Consider the following 17,879-nt stretch of genomic DNA (forward strand, 5'->3'; position numbering starts at 1 on the left):
ATGGCTGGAACTAGGGAGAGAAAATAAGTTACATAGGCTCGGAACCAGGAAAAGCCTAACTAAGGGTTTGCCTAAATAGAATTGAATGTTGGAACTGAATATTTTAATATGCAAACATTTTACTGATACCAAAATTTGTCTTACCACACTTCCCCCAATTTCACACCACCAACCCTAACCTGCAGTAACTATGGGTCCCTTGATTTCCATGGAAATATAGAGAAAAGAGACACTGATCTGGCTTGCAGCTATTTAGTAAGTTGTTAGCCTCACGTCACATACTAGTATCATGTAAGTAGGCCATCTGAAGTACGAAGCTTAGGGGAAAAACCTTGAAGAAAACTTCAAAGCTTAAGCCACATCTCTATACTACAACGCCTTTCACAATTTCTTCTCAGATAAGTATCATCCCCATCAGTGAAAAAACTTATATCTCATAATAGGAAAAACAGGCCTAAAAATAAAAAGTGTGTCTTTGGAGGTCCCATCTATGGGATATCTTCCTGGTACTAGAAAAGTCCCCAGAAAGATCAATCTTTGCACCCCTGAAAACTTACCAGCACGGAAAATGACTAGATCCATAGATTTCCTCCCTCAAACCAGCTTACCTCACATATAAATCATTAGCAACTCAGCCCTTACTCACATTATCACAGTCACAACAGTGGTTAGGGAGAAAAGCACTAACCAGGGCAACTAAAACAGAGGGAATCCAGGCCAAGTTGGGCTGATGGCACATATCAGCTCCTTACGCTTGGGTGCATAATGCGCCTCACCACAATGTCTTTTTCACAGACCCTCTGTAAAGTTTCTCCACAAAATCCAACTGGTCAGGTTAGTTCATGATGCTTCAAGATAAACAATCGTCAAGAGGAAAACATGCAATATGTCTTACAATGTTGCAGTCCTTAAAAATATGACAAGGAAATAACCCTGTAGACAAAATCAGAGCATTTTTAAAAATCTGTATCCTACAAACATACCAGGGAATGCTATAAATAAGGTACTATGACATAAAACAAAATGAAAAATATGTTCTCTTTAATGTACAAAATTCATGGCAGTTGCTGAACTTTCGAGCTACTTAAATATATCTATATCTATAACTGTCTGTTCCGTTAATACAAAATGAGGCCAAAGTGTGTCAACTTGTTTCCCACAGAAACCAAAAAGTCTACATGAATTTCTTTTCTCCTGTGCCTTTTCACCTTACCTGCTCCCAATTCTCCACGAACGTCCTCTTCTTTCTCTAATTATTCTCCTCTTCATTTTGCTTGGCCTTGCACCAAGCATGCAAGACAGAGAATCCTAGAGGTCCAAGATTCTAGACTGACTGTTTGCAAGGGGGAGGAGATTATAGTAACTGCCACACTGTATATACTTCTGTGTAAAGAAAAAGGGACAGTACTCAGACTGTCTCTCACACATAAAAGAGCTGGATGGCAGGATAACTGTGTGGCCCAAGGAAATAGAGGTAGCAAATTATGGGCAAAAGCATAGCAACCAAAGGCTGGAAGAGGAAAGGTTTGCAACCAGCTCTGTCTCCTAGCTCTCTGGTATTTGCTTCCAGCGGACAGAGTCTATTTTGTGAAGCATCAAGCACTGAAAAGAAGACGCCTACTGCTGGAAGTTGACAGGAAGTAACATCCATGAGGGTAAGAATGCAAGATCAAGGCTTGTCCTAGAAACAATGCCCATAATGAAAAAAAAAAAAAAAAAGAAAGAAAGAAAGCAGAAGAGAAATGTAAGTCACAAGTCCAACCTGGTCCAGCCTAGCCCAGCCCAAGGAAGGTAGGAGTCAAGGAGAAGAAACTAAAAGATAAGAGCCTTGGACCACAACATTCTCCACAAGGTACACTCAACAAACTTCACCCTGCTCTTTAACCAAGTGACAAAAAGAGCTTCTTAATCCCTACTTTTGCTCCTTAAAAGCTGCTATAAGTTCACTAATTAGACAGATATGATTTCAGAACAACTGTAATAGTTCAAACTAGATGGCTCTTTCCTTCCTAAGGATATTAATTAAATAAGATATATATATAGCTCTAAGTATATGACACATAAAATATAATGCTCTGTAGAATATAAGTAACTGTTAGTTAATTATATTAATGAACATCTGTAAGAAATGTTGCAATGATTTCCCTAATGTTAAGAGCCTGGGGGAGGTAAATTTGTCTTCTAGGATTTCCTCCCCGGAGCTCAGAAATTTAGGTGTTGTTATAGCTCTCCTACACTCTCTTCACCCAATCCCGCCTTCCTGTTGGGGATCGGACCTCCCTATTAGCTATCTCATACCTTTAAGCTGCCTGCTTTGTGACATCACTCTCCTACCAAACCTTCTACCACTTGGTAGAGTCTTGGGGTTTCCGTGAAGTTGTTTGTAAATAAATTTGGATCATCACAAGTGATGAGTGGCCAGTAAACAGTGAACTTTGTACTGGACACATGCGCCGTTCAGCTGCAGCCACTCAGACATCCTCTAGTGTTGTCTCTTCATCCCTTGTATCTGCAGTTGATGTTCCCTCTTCTTCTCTGACCATGTCAGGTAAGAAAAGAAACTTTTAAAAGTTTTTCGTTAGATTTATTTTGCCCCTAAATTTAGTAGTAGATTCAAAATAACATGGAATAATGAGGGAAAGTATTGAACTAGAAGTCTGGAGACCTAAGTTCAGTTTTGACTTTGGCATTTACTATCTGTGTGACTTTGGACAAACCATTGACTGTCTCACAAAGCCTGATTTTTTTCCTTATCTGTTACATTAGGATACTACATTGGTTGATCACTGTGATCCCTTTCTTTTCTAATATTGAGGCTTAAAGGGTACCCATGTAGAAAATGAAATCAGAGACTTCTCAAGAGTGTTTTAACAGAAACATAGAAAAGCCAGGTGACATAGAAAACTAGCAATATATACCAAGATGTTTCATCTCTAATGGTCTCCCTCCATTAATATTTCGACTAGTTGAAAAGAGAAAATAGGAAGAGTGGATGGAGAGTACTGGGCTATAGGGAGGCACAGAGTCAAACGTAAGGAAGTTTAGGATTGTCTTTATCAGCACAGACCAACAGGAACCAAGAGATAGGAAAAAATATAAGAATGAAGAGGGAAAGCATAGAGGAGCTCTCAAGAAAAACGTAGTTTGGAATAGAATGTTGATGGGCACCAAAGATTTTAAATTAAAGCAGAAACAGCATTGAGTGAAATCTGCTCAGAGCAGAGCAAAACAAAGTTGATTTTAGCCAATCCTTATATTAACAGACTAAGAAGAAAAGTAAGGACAGAACAGAATATCACCAGGAAAGGCAGCTTATCAGAAAAGTCATACTCAGTTTTTTTTTTCTCTCTATATTTATTTTCTGACACTTTGTTTTTTGTTTTTTTTTTTTAAACATCTTTATTGGAGTATAATTGTTTTACAATAGCATACTCAGTTTTTTTTTCTTTCATTGCCTCTCTGAATACAGTTGGCACTTAACAGTTTTGAATATAAACATTTTAGAAATGTTTTAGAAATGATGCTTCCTATAAAAAAGAAACCAAAGTTGTTATCTAGGGGGCTGCTTTTCAATGTTTTATTCTTTCTAATTTTTAAACTATGTAGACATTTTACCAATTAAAAAATTTAAATGATATCTTCTAAATTGAATCAGAAGGACTATTTCCTTTGTGTGATATGTAGGTTCTAAGGCAAGGTTGCTTTTCATCTTTACAGTTATTTCCTTCCAAACAGAGAGCACATTGATCAACAGCCATCGTTCGTTTTTAGATCTTAGCTACCTAAGAAGAAAAAGAAAAAGTCAAGCCCCACATCTCTAATTCCACATTTAGGGAATTCCCTGGTTGTCCAGTGGTTAGGACTCGGTGCTTTCACTGCCAGGGCTATGGGGTGCGGTAAAAAAAATAATAATAATAAAAAAATTTTAAAAATCCACATTTATCTAAAACGTTATTGTGGAGTCCTTTGGATTTTCTTACATTTGAAAATCTTTTTTAATCAGATTCTAGTGATGACGGTTTTTTTAGGGTTTGGAATATCATCTTGGATGTTGAAGATGATTATAATCTAAGTTCTAGGATATATACAAAAACCTTCTTGATACTTGTTAAGCTTCCTTTCTGCTTATTATATAGTTCTATGCTTTGAAATATATATTTCTACCAGGCTTAATAACTGTTACTTGCTGGGTAAAAATATGAATGAGCACAATAATGAAATTCTTTTACACTTATTATTTTGCTGTCTGCTTTGTACCAGTTTTCATTGAAATACTTGTCTATGTATATTGTGGCTACCTATATATTCACATTTATTGCATTTTGTTGCTTGTTATGCATTTTTACTGATATATCTTCTCTGTCAGTATGTATTGACTAGGAATTCATTCAAAATCACCTTCTATCGTGTTTTTTGGTTAATAGTATTCACTAAAATAGAGTGGGCAAAATTCACTTTCCTAATATTGCATGTATGGTACAGAGTGTCATTTGTTAGTAAATTCATTATGCTTTGATACTTGCCACATACCGCAGTTTTCATTAATATCTATGTATTCCTTTTTCGTTATGTAATATGTTTTTCATGATTTTTCTTTGTCTTTCTAGACTTATTGTATCTTCCTCCATATAAATCATATGCAATATATCAGTCTATTCATGTATTAATTATTACTGCTATTATTATTGGTGGTGGTGTTATAACCACTTTAGAGATGAGTAATCTGAAGTAATTAGATAACTTTTTTCTTTCCAAAAGCACTTAAGAAATTCACTTTTGGGTAATCATTTTGAGGTAGGATGAGAAACCAGGCTTGAGGAGGGTAAAAATGACTCTTTAAATTGACCAGTTGGGCTGAGCTATATGTGAACTCTAGGTAATAGCGTGGGAACTGCACAGGCAAAGTGAGACACTGAAAATTACAATGGTAATAGCTGTATTCTTTTCTACCGGTCAAAAAATGCCTATATTATAAGTTCTATTTCTCCTGCTTTCTGGCAGTATCATGCTCAGAGTAGCGTCCTGGCAAGGAAGTCAGGATACTTAAGTTCCGAAACCTGGTAAGGATACTAACATAATTAGAGAACTTGAACAAGTCAACCCGACCTCTCTGAGCCTCAGTTTCCTTACTCATGAAATGAGACTGTGAAAATAAAAGTTCTCTAAGGACCTCTTAGTTCTAAAATGCTTCCAGTCTAGGAAATAGCATAGAAGTCCATACTAGTGCAGGCTGAAGGGAAAGATAGGGCAGGGAGAAGGTTGCTTCCAGCCTGGAGAACAATGTCTGAACCACACCACTTGGGTCTTCTGCCTATCTGTGCCCAAGATGGGAGCACAGGCAGTTAATACAGGAGAGTATAAAACTGCTCAGTCCTTACGACCATCGTAGCTGTCTGATTTTTGGTTTAATCAGTAAGTATTGATATTAGAGGTGTCCTGATAGCAAGAACCTTAAGATAATGCTTTTCCTCAAACATAGTGAGAATTTATCAATCTCCCTGATTTTTTCATTACCCTCTTGTTCTTACAGAAAATTTCCAAAATCCATCTGTACGTGGAACTCTAAATTCTCTGCAGCATTCTCTTCCTGTGGTGAGCAATGCAACTTCCCTAACAGGAAGTGTCTGCAACTTCTCCAGAGTCTCTGCTCCTGCCGTCAGTTCGGCATCAGCTACTGGTACCTCTTTCCAGACACTCATGGGTAGTGCCTACCTTTACCAACATTCTAGCACAACTATGTTATCTCGAGTTACTGACCAGAGCCAGATCTCCACTTCAGCTGCTCCCTATCCAGGTGTTTTTGAGTGGGACATCACAGGAAGCACTGAAAAGAATTCTTCTTCACTCGGAGACTTTACTCTGGCAGTCACTGACCAGCACACAGCTGCTTCCTCCATGTTTATGGCAGCCCAGTATGATAAGACTGCAGACACCAATAACATGGTCCCTCTATATCCATCACTTTCGGCCAGCCTTGCTCAGGGAACACCATCTCAGATTCCTAATCAGGGACATAGCCTGTCATTTCCCTACCAGGAAGGAAGCCAGGTATATTAGTATAACCAAGGCACATTGGGGTCTTTACTGTATGGAGAACTTGGCTCCTGCCTGCAATCCTATGGCTCTGTGTCATACACAGGAAGTAGGGCCTCTGTGCAACCAGAAATGGTAATGGTACTAAAGGAAATTCGGCCCACAAATATCCTACCACCAGCATCCACCTCTGGAATCTATTACCCTGTGTCTGCTCAACCCATCATAGAAACAAGTTTTCAAGGTGAGTACAAACAGAAAGAAAGTTGAACAATGAGGTTAGCATTCAAAAATGGGGTCCAATCTACAGCTGGGAAGTGGTGTATAGACAGGTAGAATTTAGATCCTGAGCCTTTAATAACCACTACATTCTCTCAGTGCTCTCTGTTTTTAGACTCTATATAAGAACAAATAGGGCTTCCCTGGTGACGCAGTGGTTAAGAATCCTCCTGCCAATGCGGGGGACACGGTTTCGAGCCCTGGTCTGGGAAGATCCCACATGCTGTGAAGCAACTAAGCCCATGTGCCACAACTACTGAGCCTGCATTCTAGAGCCCATGAACCACAACTACTGAAGCCCACGCACCTAGAGCCCATGCTCCGCAACAAGAGAAGCCACAGTAATGAGAAGCCCACACACCGCAACCAAGAGTAGCCCCCGCTAGCTGCAACTAGAGAAAGCCTGTGCACAGCAATGAAGACCCAGCGCAGCCAAAAAATAAATAAATACATAAAATAAATAAGTTCAAAAAATAAATAAATAAAAATGAATTTAAAGAGAAAAAAGAACACCTAATGCCCGTGGGCAGGTGGGAGGAACACTGTAAAGGTCATCTATACTACATGTACAAGAACCCCGAGAGTATACCAATAGGTACCACATTTTTCACTGCTGTAGCCAATCATTCCCCCTGTACTACCACACTGTACCACCCCCTTCCCTGGTCTACTGCTAGAGTCTCTTTGGAAGGTGTTTCAAAACTCTTGTTATGATAGTGCCAGTTTAACTGTCTTCACTTCCTTAATTTATACCAGGATTTAAGACCTTGTGGTCTGAGATCCTGTCCAGAACAAGCAGGCTAAGACTCCGTCTTTGTTTATATATTTCATCAGGAAGGGATCTACTCCCTCTCCTAGTTCATGGTGTGAAGTGTTCTTAGCCTCTCAGGAAAGTGGGGAGAATTGAAAGGACCCTATATGAGAATGCTAGGCTTTGTAAAACATTTCATTTCTAAAAACTAAGGCTCATTTTTTATTTGACTTATAACAATCCTATGAAATGCAAAGAAAGCCAAGAATCAGTGACATGAAATGATGACCAGTAAGAATCACAACAGTCACCGCTTATCTCATAGCATAGGGCACTGTCCATGATCCTTAAGAAGAGTTAGTAGAAATGCCTTGCCCATCTTGCCCCTAAACACCAACACAGCAATCATGTACCTTTCAAGGTACATGATTGCTGTATTGGTGTTTACGGGGAGCATCTCACTTACCAGGGACTGACTTCCACCTTGATTACTTTGTAGGGATGGAGACTTCCCTGGTGATGAAAAATTATCTGGGTTTGCAACCTCCAAGCCAGACATTTTGTGTGACACAAACTCAAGAACTCCCTAAGTCCTTCAGTAGCAGAAATATTCAGATACTTGAGAGTAACCCACCACCTGAACTTAGGGACATTTCAGTGACAGATCCAGTCCAGAGTGCCAGCAGTCTCCTGGCCCTTCCTCTAGCTCTAAGCCAGGGACAAATAGAGAGTAAGAACTTGGAGGATATTAAAACCAAGCTTTCAAAGCCTCTGGATGCCTACCAAATCCCAAAAGAAAACCAAGATCCTCCACTACTCCCTTTAGAAATCCCTGATATTCACCAGCTCCTGGCCTGCACTGATCCTCTCAGCCCAGAGGAGCAGCCTTGTTCTGAAAATGCTGATCTGGGAAAGAACAGCCTGAGTCTTGAGGACCTAGGGACACATGAAAATGGGATGGAATCTAGCAGTGGTTTTGCAGACATTACTACACTGGCAGAGGATATTCACCTTCCCCAGCTCTTTAATTCTTTGAAAGATCTTGATCAATCCAAAGGTCCCAATGTGATCAAAGCCAAAGACACCAGAGCCATTAAGGTGAATCAGGTGCAGGAAAAGCCAAGTGTCATAAAGGTTCCCTCTGATCAACCCAGGAAGAACAAACATAAAGCCTCTGAGCCTATCAGTGGTGCTCCCAAGGGCAACATCCAGCGCAAGAATCCAGAGTGCCCGTTAGGGGGAGAAGTGGTTCTATGCAATGCTGCAGTCAGTGACAGGGCTCCTGTGAACTCGCCCAAGCATTCTAAAGGCAAACCTCAGAAAGCTGCATCCAGAAAGATCAGCAAAACTAAGAGCCATGGGCAGGAAAAGACCACAAGGACCAGAGGAAGAAAGAAGAATGAAGAGAATAAGCAATCAGGGAACAAAGTCAAGGCACAAGAGAAGCCAACAATTCCCAAGATGAAGCGAAAGAATCACCAAACTGAGCTTATCCAAGAGAGCTTTAAAAAGCCTCGAACCTCCCTAGGCATGTGCATGCTGGAGTCTGTGAAGGATTTTCATGCACTGGGGAAGAAGAATGATAAGAAAACTGGGCTCTCTTCCTGTCGGGTCTTGGGAAATTCAAGCAACCCTAAAGACCCCCAGCCACCACCAGTGATCCAGCCATGGCAGCATACCCCACATGAGGGTAAGAGTCCTGAGAAAACTCAAGACAAAGCCCAGAAACCAGACAGCAGTGCTGAAAAAGAGTGTCCATCTCCATCCCAGTATGAGCTGCCTCCTCCTGGGAAGGTCAACTTGTTACCTCTGCCTTTTTCTGCCTGAGACAAGTTCAAACTCGACTTGCTCCTCAGAAGCCACAGTCTCTGGCCTCACATCGGCCTGCTGGGGCTGACCGTGCCCAGCCTGCTTCTACTAACTCGGCTCAACCTGCTGCAGTCAGTTCATCCCAGCCAGCTCCTGCCTCTTTGCCAGGCAGGTCCCACCAAACCAGCTCAGCCAACTGTGACCAACCCAACCCAACCGGGTTGGACCGACCATACCCAGCCTAGTGTCCCTCAGTCTGCTGCTCCTAGGCCTGCACCGTACAAAACTTCATCTTGCACTTCTCTCCAGCGGGAGCCTGTTCCCCCTGCTGTGACTAAGCGCCAGTCCCCACCCAAGCTCCAAGCCCCATTTCTACTCCAAGCCTTCAGAAAGCAACGAATTCCATGGAGGGAACCCAATGTTCCTGAGCCAGTATGTCAAAGCCCATCGAACAAGAGCAGAGGCCAGGGCGGGAGGCCATGAAGAGGCGGGCTCAACAAGAACGTGAGAATGCTGCCAAATACACCTCTCTGGGGAAACTGCAGTTTTTCATTGAGAGGGAAAAAGAAATGGAAATTGCTGACTACTACGGATATGTAAAGTAAGAGCTGCTAGGACTGTCAGTGCCATCTTGGGTACCAGCTGTTCTTCCATATATAGATAGATACGTATAAATTTCTCTATTTACTTTGATATATTTTAAAACAATAAAACTGAATAAATAAATGTATTAGAATTAATAGATGAGTAATAAACCTTTTGAATTTTGAGATGCTGCTGTGGCGTGGCGTTTTTTGTTTTGTTTTTGGTTTTTTTTTTTTTTTTTGATGGGGTTGGAATCAAAGTCTGCATGAGAAAGGAAGGACTGAAAGTTTGATGGGAGAAGGAAGGAAAGGGGAGGAAAGGGGTAAAAACTGAGGAAAGAGGAAGGAACTTGGCCCAGGGCTAGGAAGGCCAAAAGAGATTTATGGATTTATGAAAGGAAGCAGGAGTGAGGGTGAAATGGCAGAAGTAAAAAGCAGGGTCAGAGGTCAGGGTTGAAAGAACAAAATATGAGTAGAGTTGAAGATGACAGAAGATGAGTCTAGGATTACTAGGAGAAATAGAAAAAGTCTCTTGGGGAGGTTGGCATTAAGTCTCACCACCACCAGATAGGTATTTAAGAAAACAAGAGGTTCAGGACACATCTCTGAAAGGTTTGAGTTGCCTTTTGCAGGTGTGATTATAGTGGGGGAATAGGGAAATCTGCCAGAGAAGTGGCTAGGGCTCAGAGTTATCCTAGGGGCAGCTGACGACAGGGGCAGAGCCAAGGGAACTGCTGCACCAGGAGGCCCACCAATAGGGCCTGGTATGTAAATCACCATGTACTCAACACCTAAGCACCAGGGCAGCCAATGCACTATTCAGTTAATCCTGGCAACGACAGGCAAGGCCAGTATTCCTGTGCCACTTCACTTAGAGAGGTGCAGCAAAGGGCTGAGGTCACATCGCATGTGGAGGTACAAGGCCTCAATTGGAGGCCCAAATGCCTCCAAAGTCCTCAGTATTTGCAAGTGCCCGCAGGCGGCCAACCTGGCTTTCAGAGCGCAGCATCCTGATGTTACTGGTGGACGAGATCAAACTTCTGAACGGGCCTAAATATTAACTTGAGGGGCTTCCTCCATTGACCAGGGCGCATGCCGCCTTCTGTAAACATCACCATCAATTGAAACGCACGAGAAAAATCCGATGGAAGTGCCCACTCTCCGGGTGAGAGCGGAGGGGCACGCACACTGGCCAGCCGCTCCAACAGCCACAGGACGCAGGCGTCCAGCGGTTCAGGGGCTCCCTGGGAGGCCTCGTGGGGCAGCTCGAGGGAGGGAGGATGGGAGAGAGCGGCAGGGGTGGGCGTCAAAAGGAATGCAGTGGGGAGAAGGGAGAGATGGAGACAGTGGAGAGTGACTATGGGAAAACTGGCAATTTTCAGTTTCAAAATTGTTTTTTAGAGATGTCATTCACATGCCATAAAGTTCACCTTCTGAAACTGCAAATTCAGTGTCATTTCGTACATTCACAAGCCTATGCAACCATCACCGTCATCTAACCCATTACGTTCTCATCATCCCAAAAAGAAGCCCCCGTAACCATCAGCAGGCCCTCTTCATCCCCTCCTCCTTCAGTCCCTGCAACCATTAATTTCCTTTCTGTAGCTATGGTTTTGCCTTTTCTGGACATTTCATGAAATAATACAAGTGTGACCACTGTGTCTGGCTTCTTTCACTTAGCATAATGTTTTGAAGTTCGTCGGAGCATGTGTCAGTACTTCATTCCTTTTTATGACTATATAATATTTCACATATACACCCCATCATTCATCCACTGATGGGCATTTGGGTTTTTTTTTCACTAATAATCTCCATTTATTGAGAGTTTATTCTGTGCCAGGCAGCACCAGGCTAAGTTATGACCTTATTTCACAGATAAAGAGGCTTGGAGAGTGTGAAGACTTTGCCCAAGAGTAAGAGCTAGCAGGGCTTCCCTGGTGGCGCAGTGGTTGAGAGTCCGCCTGCTGATGCAGGGGACACGGGTTCTTGTCCCGGTCTGGGAAGATCCCACATGCCGCGGAGCGGCTGGGCCCGTGAGCCATGGCCGCTGGGCCTGCACGTCTGGAGCCTGTGCTCCGCAACGGGAGAGACCACAACAGTGATAGGCCCGTATACCACCAAAAAAAAAAAAAAAAAAAAAAAAAAAAAAAAAAAAAAACAAAGAGTAAGAGCTAGCGATTGGGGGAACTGGTGTTTGAACTCAGGCGAACTTCAGAGGTAATAGAGTCACGTGACAGAACATTAGAAAAGGTACACAAGGGAATTCAATGAAAAGTCACCCTCTTCCCCACGTTCCCCAGCCTCTCATTTCCCTCCTCAGAGACATCTGCTTTTGCCGTGCTGTGGATCCTTCCAGAGAATTATTTATTCCCCAACAGGTATGTATCACAATTTATTGACTAATCTGTCTCACTGATCTGAAATGTCACTTTTATGGTATAATAGATTCTTATACGTATTTATATTACTCTTTTCAGAGCTGTCCTGACTTTTTTGACTGTCTTTTATGTTTGCCATTTCTCTAAAATTCTTTTTATCTTCTTTTTGATTAAAAAAAATTTTTCCTTTTCTTGTTTGTTTCTCTTAAGGCATTATCCATTATGTTCATTCATTCGTATTATTTTATTTAATTTATTTATTTTTGGCGGTGTCGGGTATTAGTTGCAGCACGTGGGCTCTTCATTGCAGTGCGTGGGCTCTTCCTTGCAGCTCGAGGGCTCTCTAGTTGTGGCACGTGGGCTCCAGAGCACGTAGGCTCGGGGGCTTAGTTGCCCTGCAGCATGTGGGATCTCAGTTCCCCAACCAGGGATCGAACCTGCATCCCCTGCACTGGAAGGTGGATTCTTAACCACTGGATAACCAGGAAGTCCCCACTCTTGTATTATTTTAAACTTAGTCTTCATTTTTGAAATTTTTTTCTTTTATTTTGAATTATGTCCTGAGTTCTATCATCTTACCTAACTCTGGTTTATGCTGTTCTTTCATCTATTTTTTTATTATGGTAAAATATATATAAAACAATATTTATTATTTCAACCATTTTCAAGTACACAATTCAGCGACATTAAATACATTCACAATGCTGTGCAACCATCACCACTATCCAAATTCAAAATAATCATGTCAAAAGATTGAGCAGGACCTCAGAAAGATGGAGGCAGCAGCATAGTTTCTGAATCTCTCCAAACCCTTACATGGAAGAAGATCAACTAAAACCAAACACCCATAGGTGGCATTTATCACCATTTACCATTTCCAGAACTTTTTCACCATCCCAAATAGAGACTCTATCGCCACTAAACAATAACTTCCCATTCCCTCCTCGATCCATGTTCTTTCATCTTTCGCGTTGTTTTTCCTAACGTCTTTTAGCCCACTGTGAAATAACAGGTTACAGTTTTGATCTGTTTTGTGGACCTGTCTTTTCCAACTTGATTTTATTGTCTGAAGAGATGCTATTCTGCTCTTTATTCTCTTTTTTCTTTCACTATGTCTGTACGGGATTTGATCCCAATCCTTTTCTGTTATTGATTTTTGGACGAAAAAAGTTTTAAAGCACTTTGAAAAGGAGGTGCGAGGCCATGTGGAAACACGTTCTTCATGGCTGTTTCATCAATGCTTCACTTATACTGTTTTGGAATGACTGTTTTCCAGGAGGCACAAACCAGTGGGCTTTATGATTGGACAGAGTGCACAGAAAGGACCCCACGAAAGCTGATCACCTTAGCAAAAATGATTTAGTTATGATTTCACCCAAGATTGGTCACAAATCAGCCTGGGAAACTCAATGAACCAGGGACAAGGTATAATGCCATCTTTCCTTCTCTCTGCCTCAGCTCTCAAGGATGGGTCACCTACATATTAGTAGTAATTACTATTTGGTTTCTGTTCATAATTACTATCAGAAGACACAGCACTTATGGGCCTAATTACACAGCCTAGTTATGCACCATTCTTCTTCATTTTGGCTTCCTGTCCACCAGCAGGAACCTGATTTATTTTTGTTCTCCCTTCACCACAGCCCAGTAATTTTTGTGAATGACCCTCAGTCTCACCAGAATCTGTAGCTCTCACTCTGTCCCAACATCCCACCCCATCATTTGCTCCCTGAAGTGTACTCTAGAAATTTAGATAAACTGGATATTTTACCACTGTTCACCATCTCTTATGAAACCAGAAGAAGACAGCTTTCTTATGGAATGACAGAGAACTTGTAAAGATAAAACACTAGTTTGCAGGAGAAAGGGAAAAAGAGAATGAATGAAATAGTTTCTGGAAAACTATTTTTACATTATGTTTTGTTTGTTCCTGGTAAATAAATTGAAATCTTCTAAACATTAAAACAAAATCTAAACCACTAAATTCAGTAATACAGGAATATAACTTTTAAAAAAAATTTCTTTGGCTGAGCAGCATGTGGGATCTTACCTCCCCAACTAGGGATTGAACCCACGCCTGCTGCATTGTAAGCACTGAATCTTAACCACTGGACCACCAGGGAAGCCCCAGGAATAAAACTTTTAAAGGAGAAGTTATAAACCCCTTGGTTATATGAACTGGAGATTTTTAGTAAGAAGATAAGTATTTTAAATGACTTGGAGCTTTAAAGAAAGGAAGGAAGGAAGGAAGGAAGGATAGAAGGAAGGAAGGAAGAAAAAAGAAAAAGGGAGTTCCTTAGTGGTGCAGTGGACTGGACTCCATGCTGCCAATGCAGGGGGCCCCGGGTTCGATCCCTGGTCAGGGAACTAGATCTCATATGCATGCCGCAACTAAGAGTTCACATGCCACAACTAAGGAGCTGCAACTAAGGAGCCTGCCTGCTGCAACTAAGACCCAGCACAACCAAATAAATTAATTAATTTAAATATATATTTTTTTAAAAAAAAGAAAAAGGAGGTGTGATTGAGAATCGCTTTTCTAACTTCTCAGAATTTCTTTTTGTCTGTTTTTTAAGGTAGTATTCAAAAACATAGTGGCTTACTTTCAGAGGTTTCCTGGCTCTGCTGCCCTCCCTGACTTTTACGAAGACATTTCCCTTTGTGCCTGTTTTTCCTCCCAGAAATTTCTCTTCTGTGTGGGTCACATCCTGGAGCAGCTCTCGCTGCTCAGTTTGAAGATGTAGAAGGGCTAGACTGTTCCAGCCCTTCAGACTATTCTGGGCCCCTTGTCCTTACTCAAGTTAGAGTTTGGTAAAATCTCTCCCAGTCAACTGCTGTTCTCAAATTGGCCCACAGTGCTTTCCAATGAATACCTGCTGGCATTCTGAAGGACTCCCATCTTCATGTCCATCAGATGCTTGCTCCTGTCTGCCACTTCCTTTGGTGCAGATGCTGGGACCAGGCAGGTCTGTGTTGGTGGTGGTCTGACACACCCTCTTGTTTGGGGGGTTCTAGTTTCTCAATAAGTGCTACCCATGGGCCCTTGGTTTTGGTTGATCTAGTTCCATGAGAGGGTCTGGTGAGATTCAAAAACTGTGCAACTGCCTCCATCTTTCTGAAATTCTGCTCCATCACTTGCCATAATTACTTGAAATGTGGGGGCCCTGTAATTTTCAGTTTCCCGAAGCAGAGCCCCATTTGCACTACCCTCGTTAGGACTCTGGGTCAGATGAGGCTTTCTGAGTCTCCTCTGTCTGATGTCTCATGTGTGTATTTGCTCAGTCCATGTTTTGAGTAGGAAGTCAAAACACAACGACCTAAAGGGCTCATAGGTTGGGGGACGTTTGGCCACCATGAGAGGTGGAGAAGCCTGTGGGCATGGGGAGAGTCTGAAGGCAGGTCCTGGTCAGGAATGTGTATCTTTTCCTTCCCTCTTTTCCTTCTCTTTTATTGACTTTTCTAAACATGTACAAAATGGAATCTCCAATCTGCCCTCCTCCCCAGCAAAAAACCTGGTCCATGCCCAGTTTTCTTCATCTCAGTTCATGGTAATATCATTTTTCCGGCTGCTCAGGCCAGAGACCTTCGAAATCACTTGACTCCTCTTCTTCCCTCCCAACCACGCATCAGCAAACTCTGTCTGCCTTACCTTTGACTTGTATCTAGAACTTGTGCACTTCTAACCACTTTCCTCCATTTCCACATTAGTCCAAGCCCCCATCATTTCCTTCCCAGATTACTAGGAGAGCCTCCTAACTCAGAAGCTTCCCAAACTTTCTAGATTCACAGAGCCTTTGGTGTCTCACCTCTAGGCTAAAAACAATACTTAACAGTCCCATGTATTGAGTAGTTGGGTGCCAATAATTAAAAAGCATTTATGTTTGTAGTAGGCTGGATAATGACCACACAAAGAGATCAGATCCTAATTCCTCAAATATAGGTAGTTCTATAAATATTACTACCTTATTTAGAGGAAGGATCTTTGCATATGTGATCAAATTAAGGATCTTGAGATGGGGACGTTATCCTGGATTATCAGAGTGAGCCCTAAATGTAATCATATGTGTCTTACAAAATGGAGGCAGAAAGAGATTTGATAGAGACAGAAGAGGGAAAGGCAAAGTGACCACGGAAGCAAAGACTGGAGTGTTGCAGCCACCAGTCAAGCAATGCCAGCAACCACCAGAGGCTGGCAGAAGCAAGGAACGAAAGCTTCCTCAAGAGACTCTGAAGGGAGTGTAACTCCTACTGACACCTTAATTTTGTCCCAGTAGTATTGATTTCAGACTTCTGGCCTCCAGAACTGTGAAAAAATAAATTTCTGCTTTTTAAAGCCACCAGTTGTGGTGATTTGTTAGAGCAGCCACAGGAAAAATGCTCCATTGCACAATAATACAATGCTCCAACAACTAGGTAGACATTTGAAAAATAATACATGTGAATTAAAAGGAAAATATTTTTATTTCACTCTGAAATAACCACAATTACTTGCTAATGGAATGTGGGGGACTGTTGGGCACTGTACAACATCTCAAACCTTAGAATTAAATTGGATGCTGCCAGACCCTTTTCCTGCTCCACACTGATCTTCAATTAGTACTTGCCTTTTGTTACAACTACTGCCAAAATCCCAGGTTCACAATCATATGACAGCATTGAAAGGAATATAGCATGACCTAATGTTGAAACTGTGAACTACCTACCAGCTAGAAGCACACATGGTATTTAACAGATGTCAAATATTGCTGTGAATCCTTCAAAACATTTAAATATGCTGCTACAGGCTGGTGAATTTATGTGGTGTCCTGGGGGGTGCCCCAGTGTACCTTGTGAACCACAGTCCTGACTGGCTTTCCTATTTCCAACTTTGCCTGCCTAAAATTTGTCAACACAGCCATTGTAATGATCCTTTCGTCAGATCCTGTCCTTCTTCTGCTTGAACCCTCCCACGGCTTCTCATTTTTCTCACTGTCAAAGCCAATGTCCCTGCAATGGCCTATGTGGCCCTACCTACATCGGGGGTCAACAAATAAACAGGCAGACAGTAAAAATGTTAGTCTCTGTGGGCCAGATTGTTTTTGTCTCAACTATTCAGCTCTGCAGTGGTAGCATAAAAGCAGCCATAGAAAATATGTAAATGAATGGGCATGGCTGTGTTCCAATAAAACTTCATTTGCAAAGACAAGCAGTTTGCTGAGCCCTGCTGTACATGATCTATTGCTATGTTCCCTGTCACTCATTCCACTCCCATCATGCTCAGCCCTTGCTGGTCCTTAAATACACCAGAAAGCTCCTGGCTCAGGGCCTTTGTACTTGCTGTTCCCTGCCTGCTGTTACCTCCAAATCTTTACTCAAATCTTTCCAATGAGGGTTTTTCTGACTACACTATCTGAAATTACAACTGCCCCCCTGCACTCCTCCTTTCCTTCAATCTGATTCCCTTTACAGAGCCCACTTCTCCCATGGTATTTAGAATCTTCTAATATACTATGTAATTTACTTATTTATCACATAATTGCTTGTAATCCATCATTCCCTCACCCATCACTAAAATATAAGATCCTCGAGGGCAGGGTTGTGGTTTATTTTGTCTGTTTTGTTGGCTAATATAGGCCCAATGCCTTGAACAGTGTTTGGCACAAAGTAGGTACTCAATAAATAGTTGTTAGGGGTAGGACGGAAATAAAACACAGACCCACTAGAGCATGGCCTTGAGGATATGGGGAGGAGGAAGGGTAAGCAGTGACGAAGTGAGAGAGTGGCATGGACATATATACACTACCAAAAGTAGGGTGCATAGTTAGTGGGAAGCAGCCGCGTGGCACAGGGAGATCAGCTCGGTGGTTTGTGACCACCTAGAGGGGTGGGATAGGGAGGGTGGGAGGGAGACGCAAGAGGGAAGAGATATGGGAACATATGTATATGTATAACTGATTCACTTTGTTGTAAAGCAATTATACTCCAATAAAGATGCTAATAAATAAATAAATAAATAAATAGTTGTTGATTGAATAAATGAATGAATGAATGAATGTTTTTCAAGGA

The 17,879-nt window shown here is 41.9% G+C and overlaps 1 protein-coding gene across 1 annotated transcript; it reads left to right on the top strand.

The window, feature by feature from the left end:
* The first annotated feature begins 2,140 nt into the window (after positions 1-2,140).
* On the top strand, positions 2,141-9,482 carry C11H2orf78 (chromosome 11 C2orf78 homolog). Its single transcript, XM_059079871.2, is given in 6 exon segments — positions 2,141-2,548; positions 5,531-6,277; positions 7,563-8,879; positions 8,882-9,038; positions 9,040-9,302; positions 9,305-9,482. Coding segments are annotated over 6 exon segments (2,757 nt in total). The 5' UTR covers positions 2,141-2,448; the 3' UTR covers positions 9,478-9,482.
* The last annotated feature ends 8,397 nt before the right edge of the window (positions 9,483-17,879 follow it).

This window comes from Kogia breviceps, chromosome 11 (assembly GCF_026419965.1).
Source record: "Kogia breviceps isolate mKogBre1 chromosome 11, mKogBre1 haplotype 1, whole genome shotgun sequence".
Lineage (NCBI taxonomy): Eukaryota > Metazoa > Chordata > Mammalia > Artiodactyla > Physeteridae > Kogia > Kogia breviceps.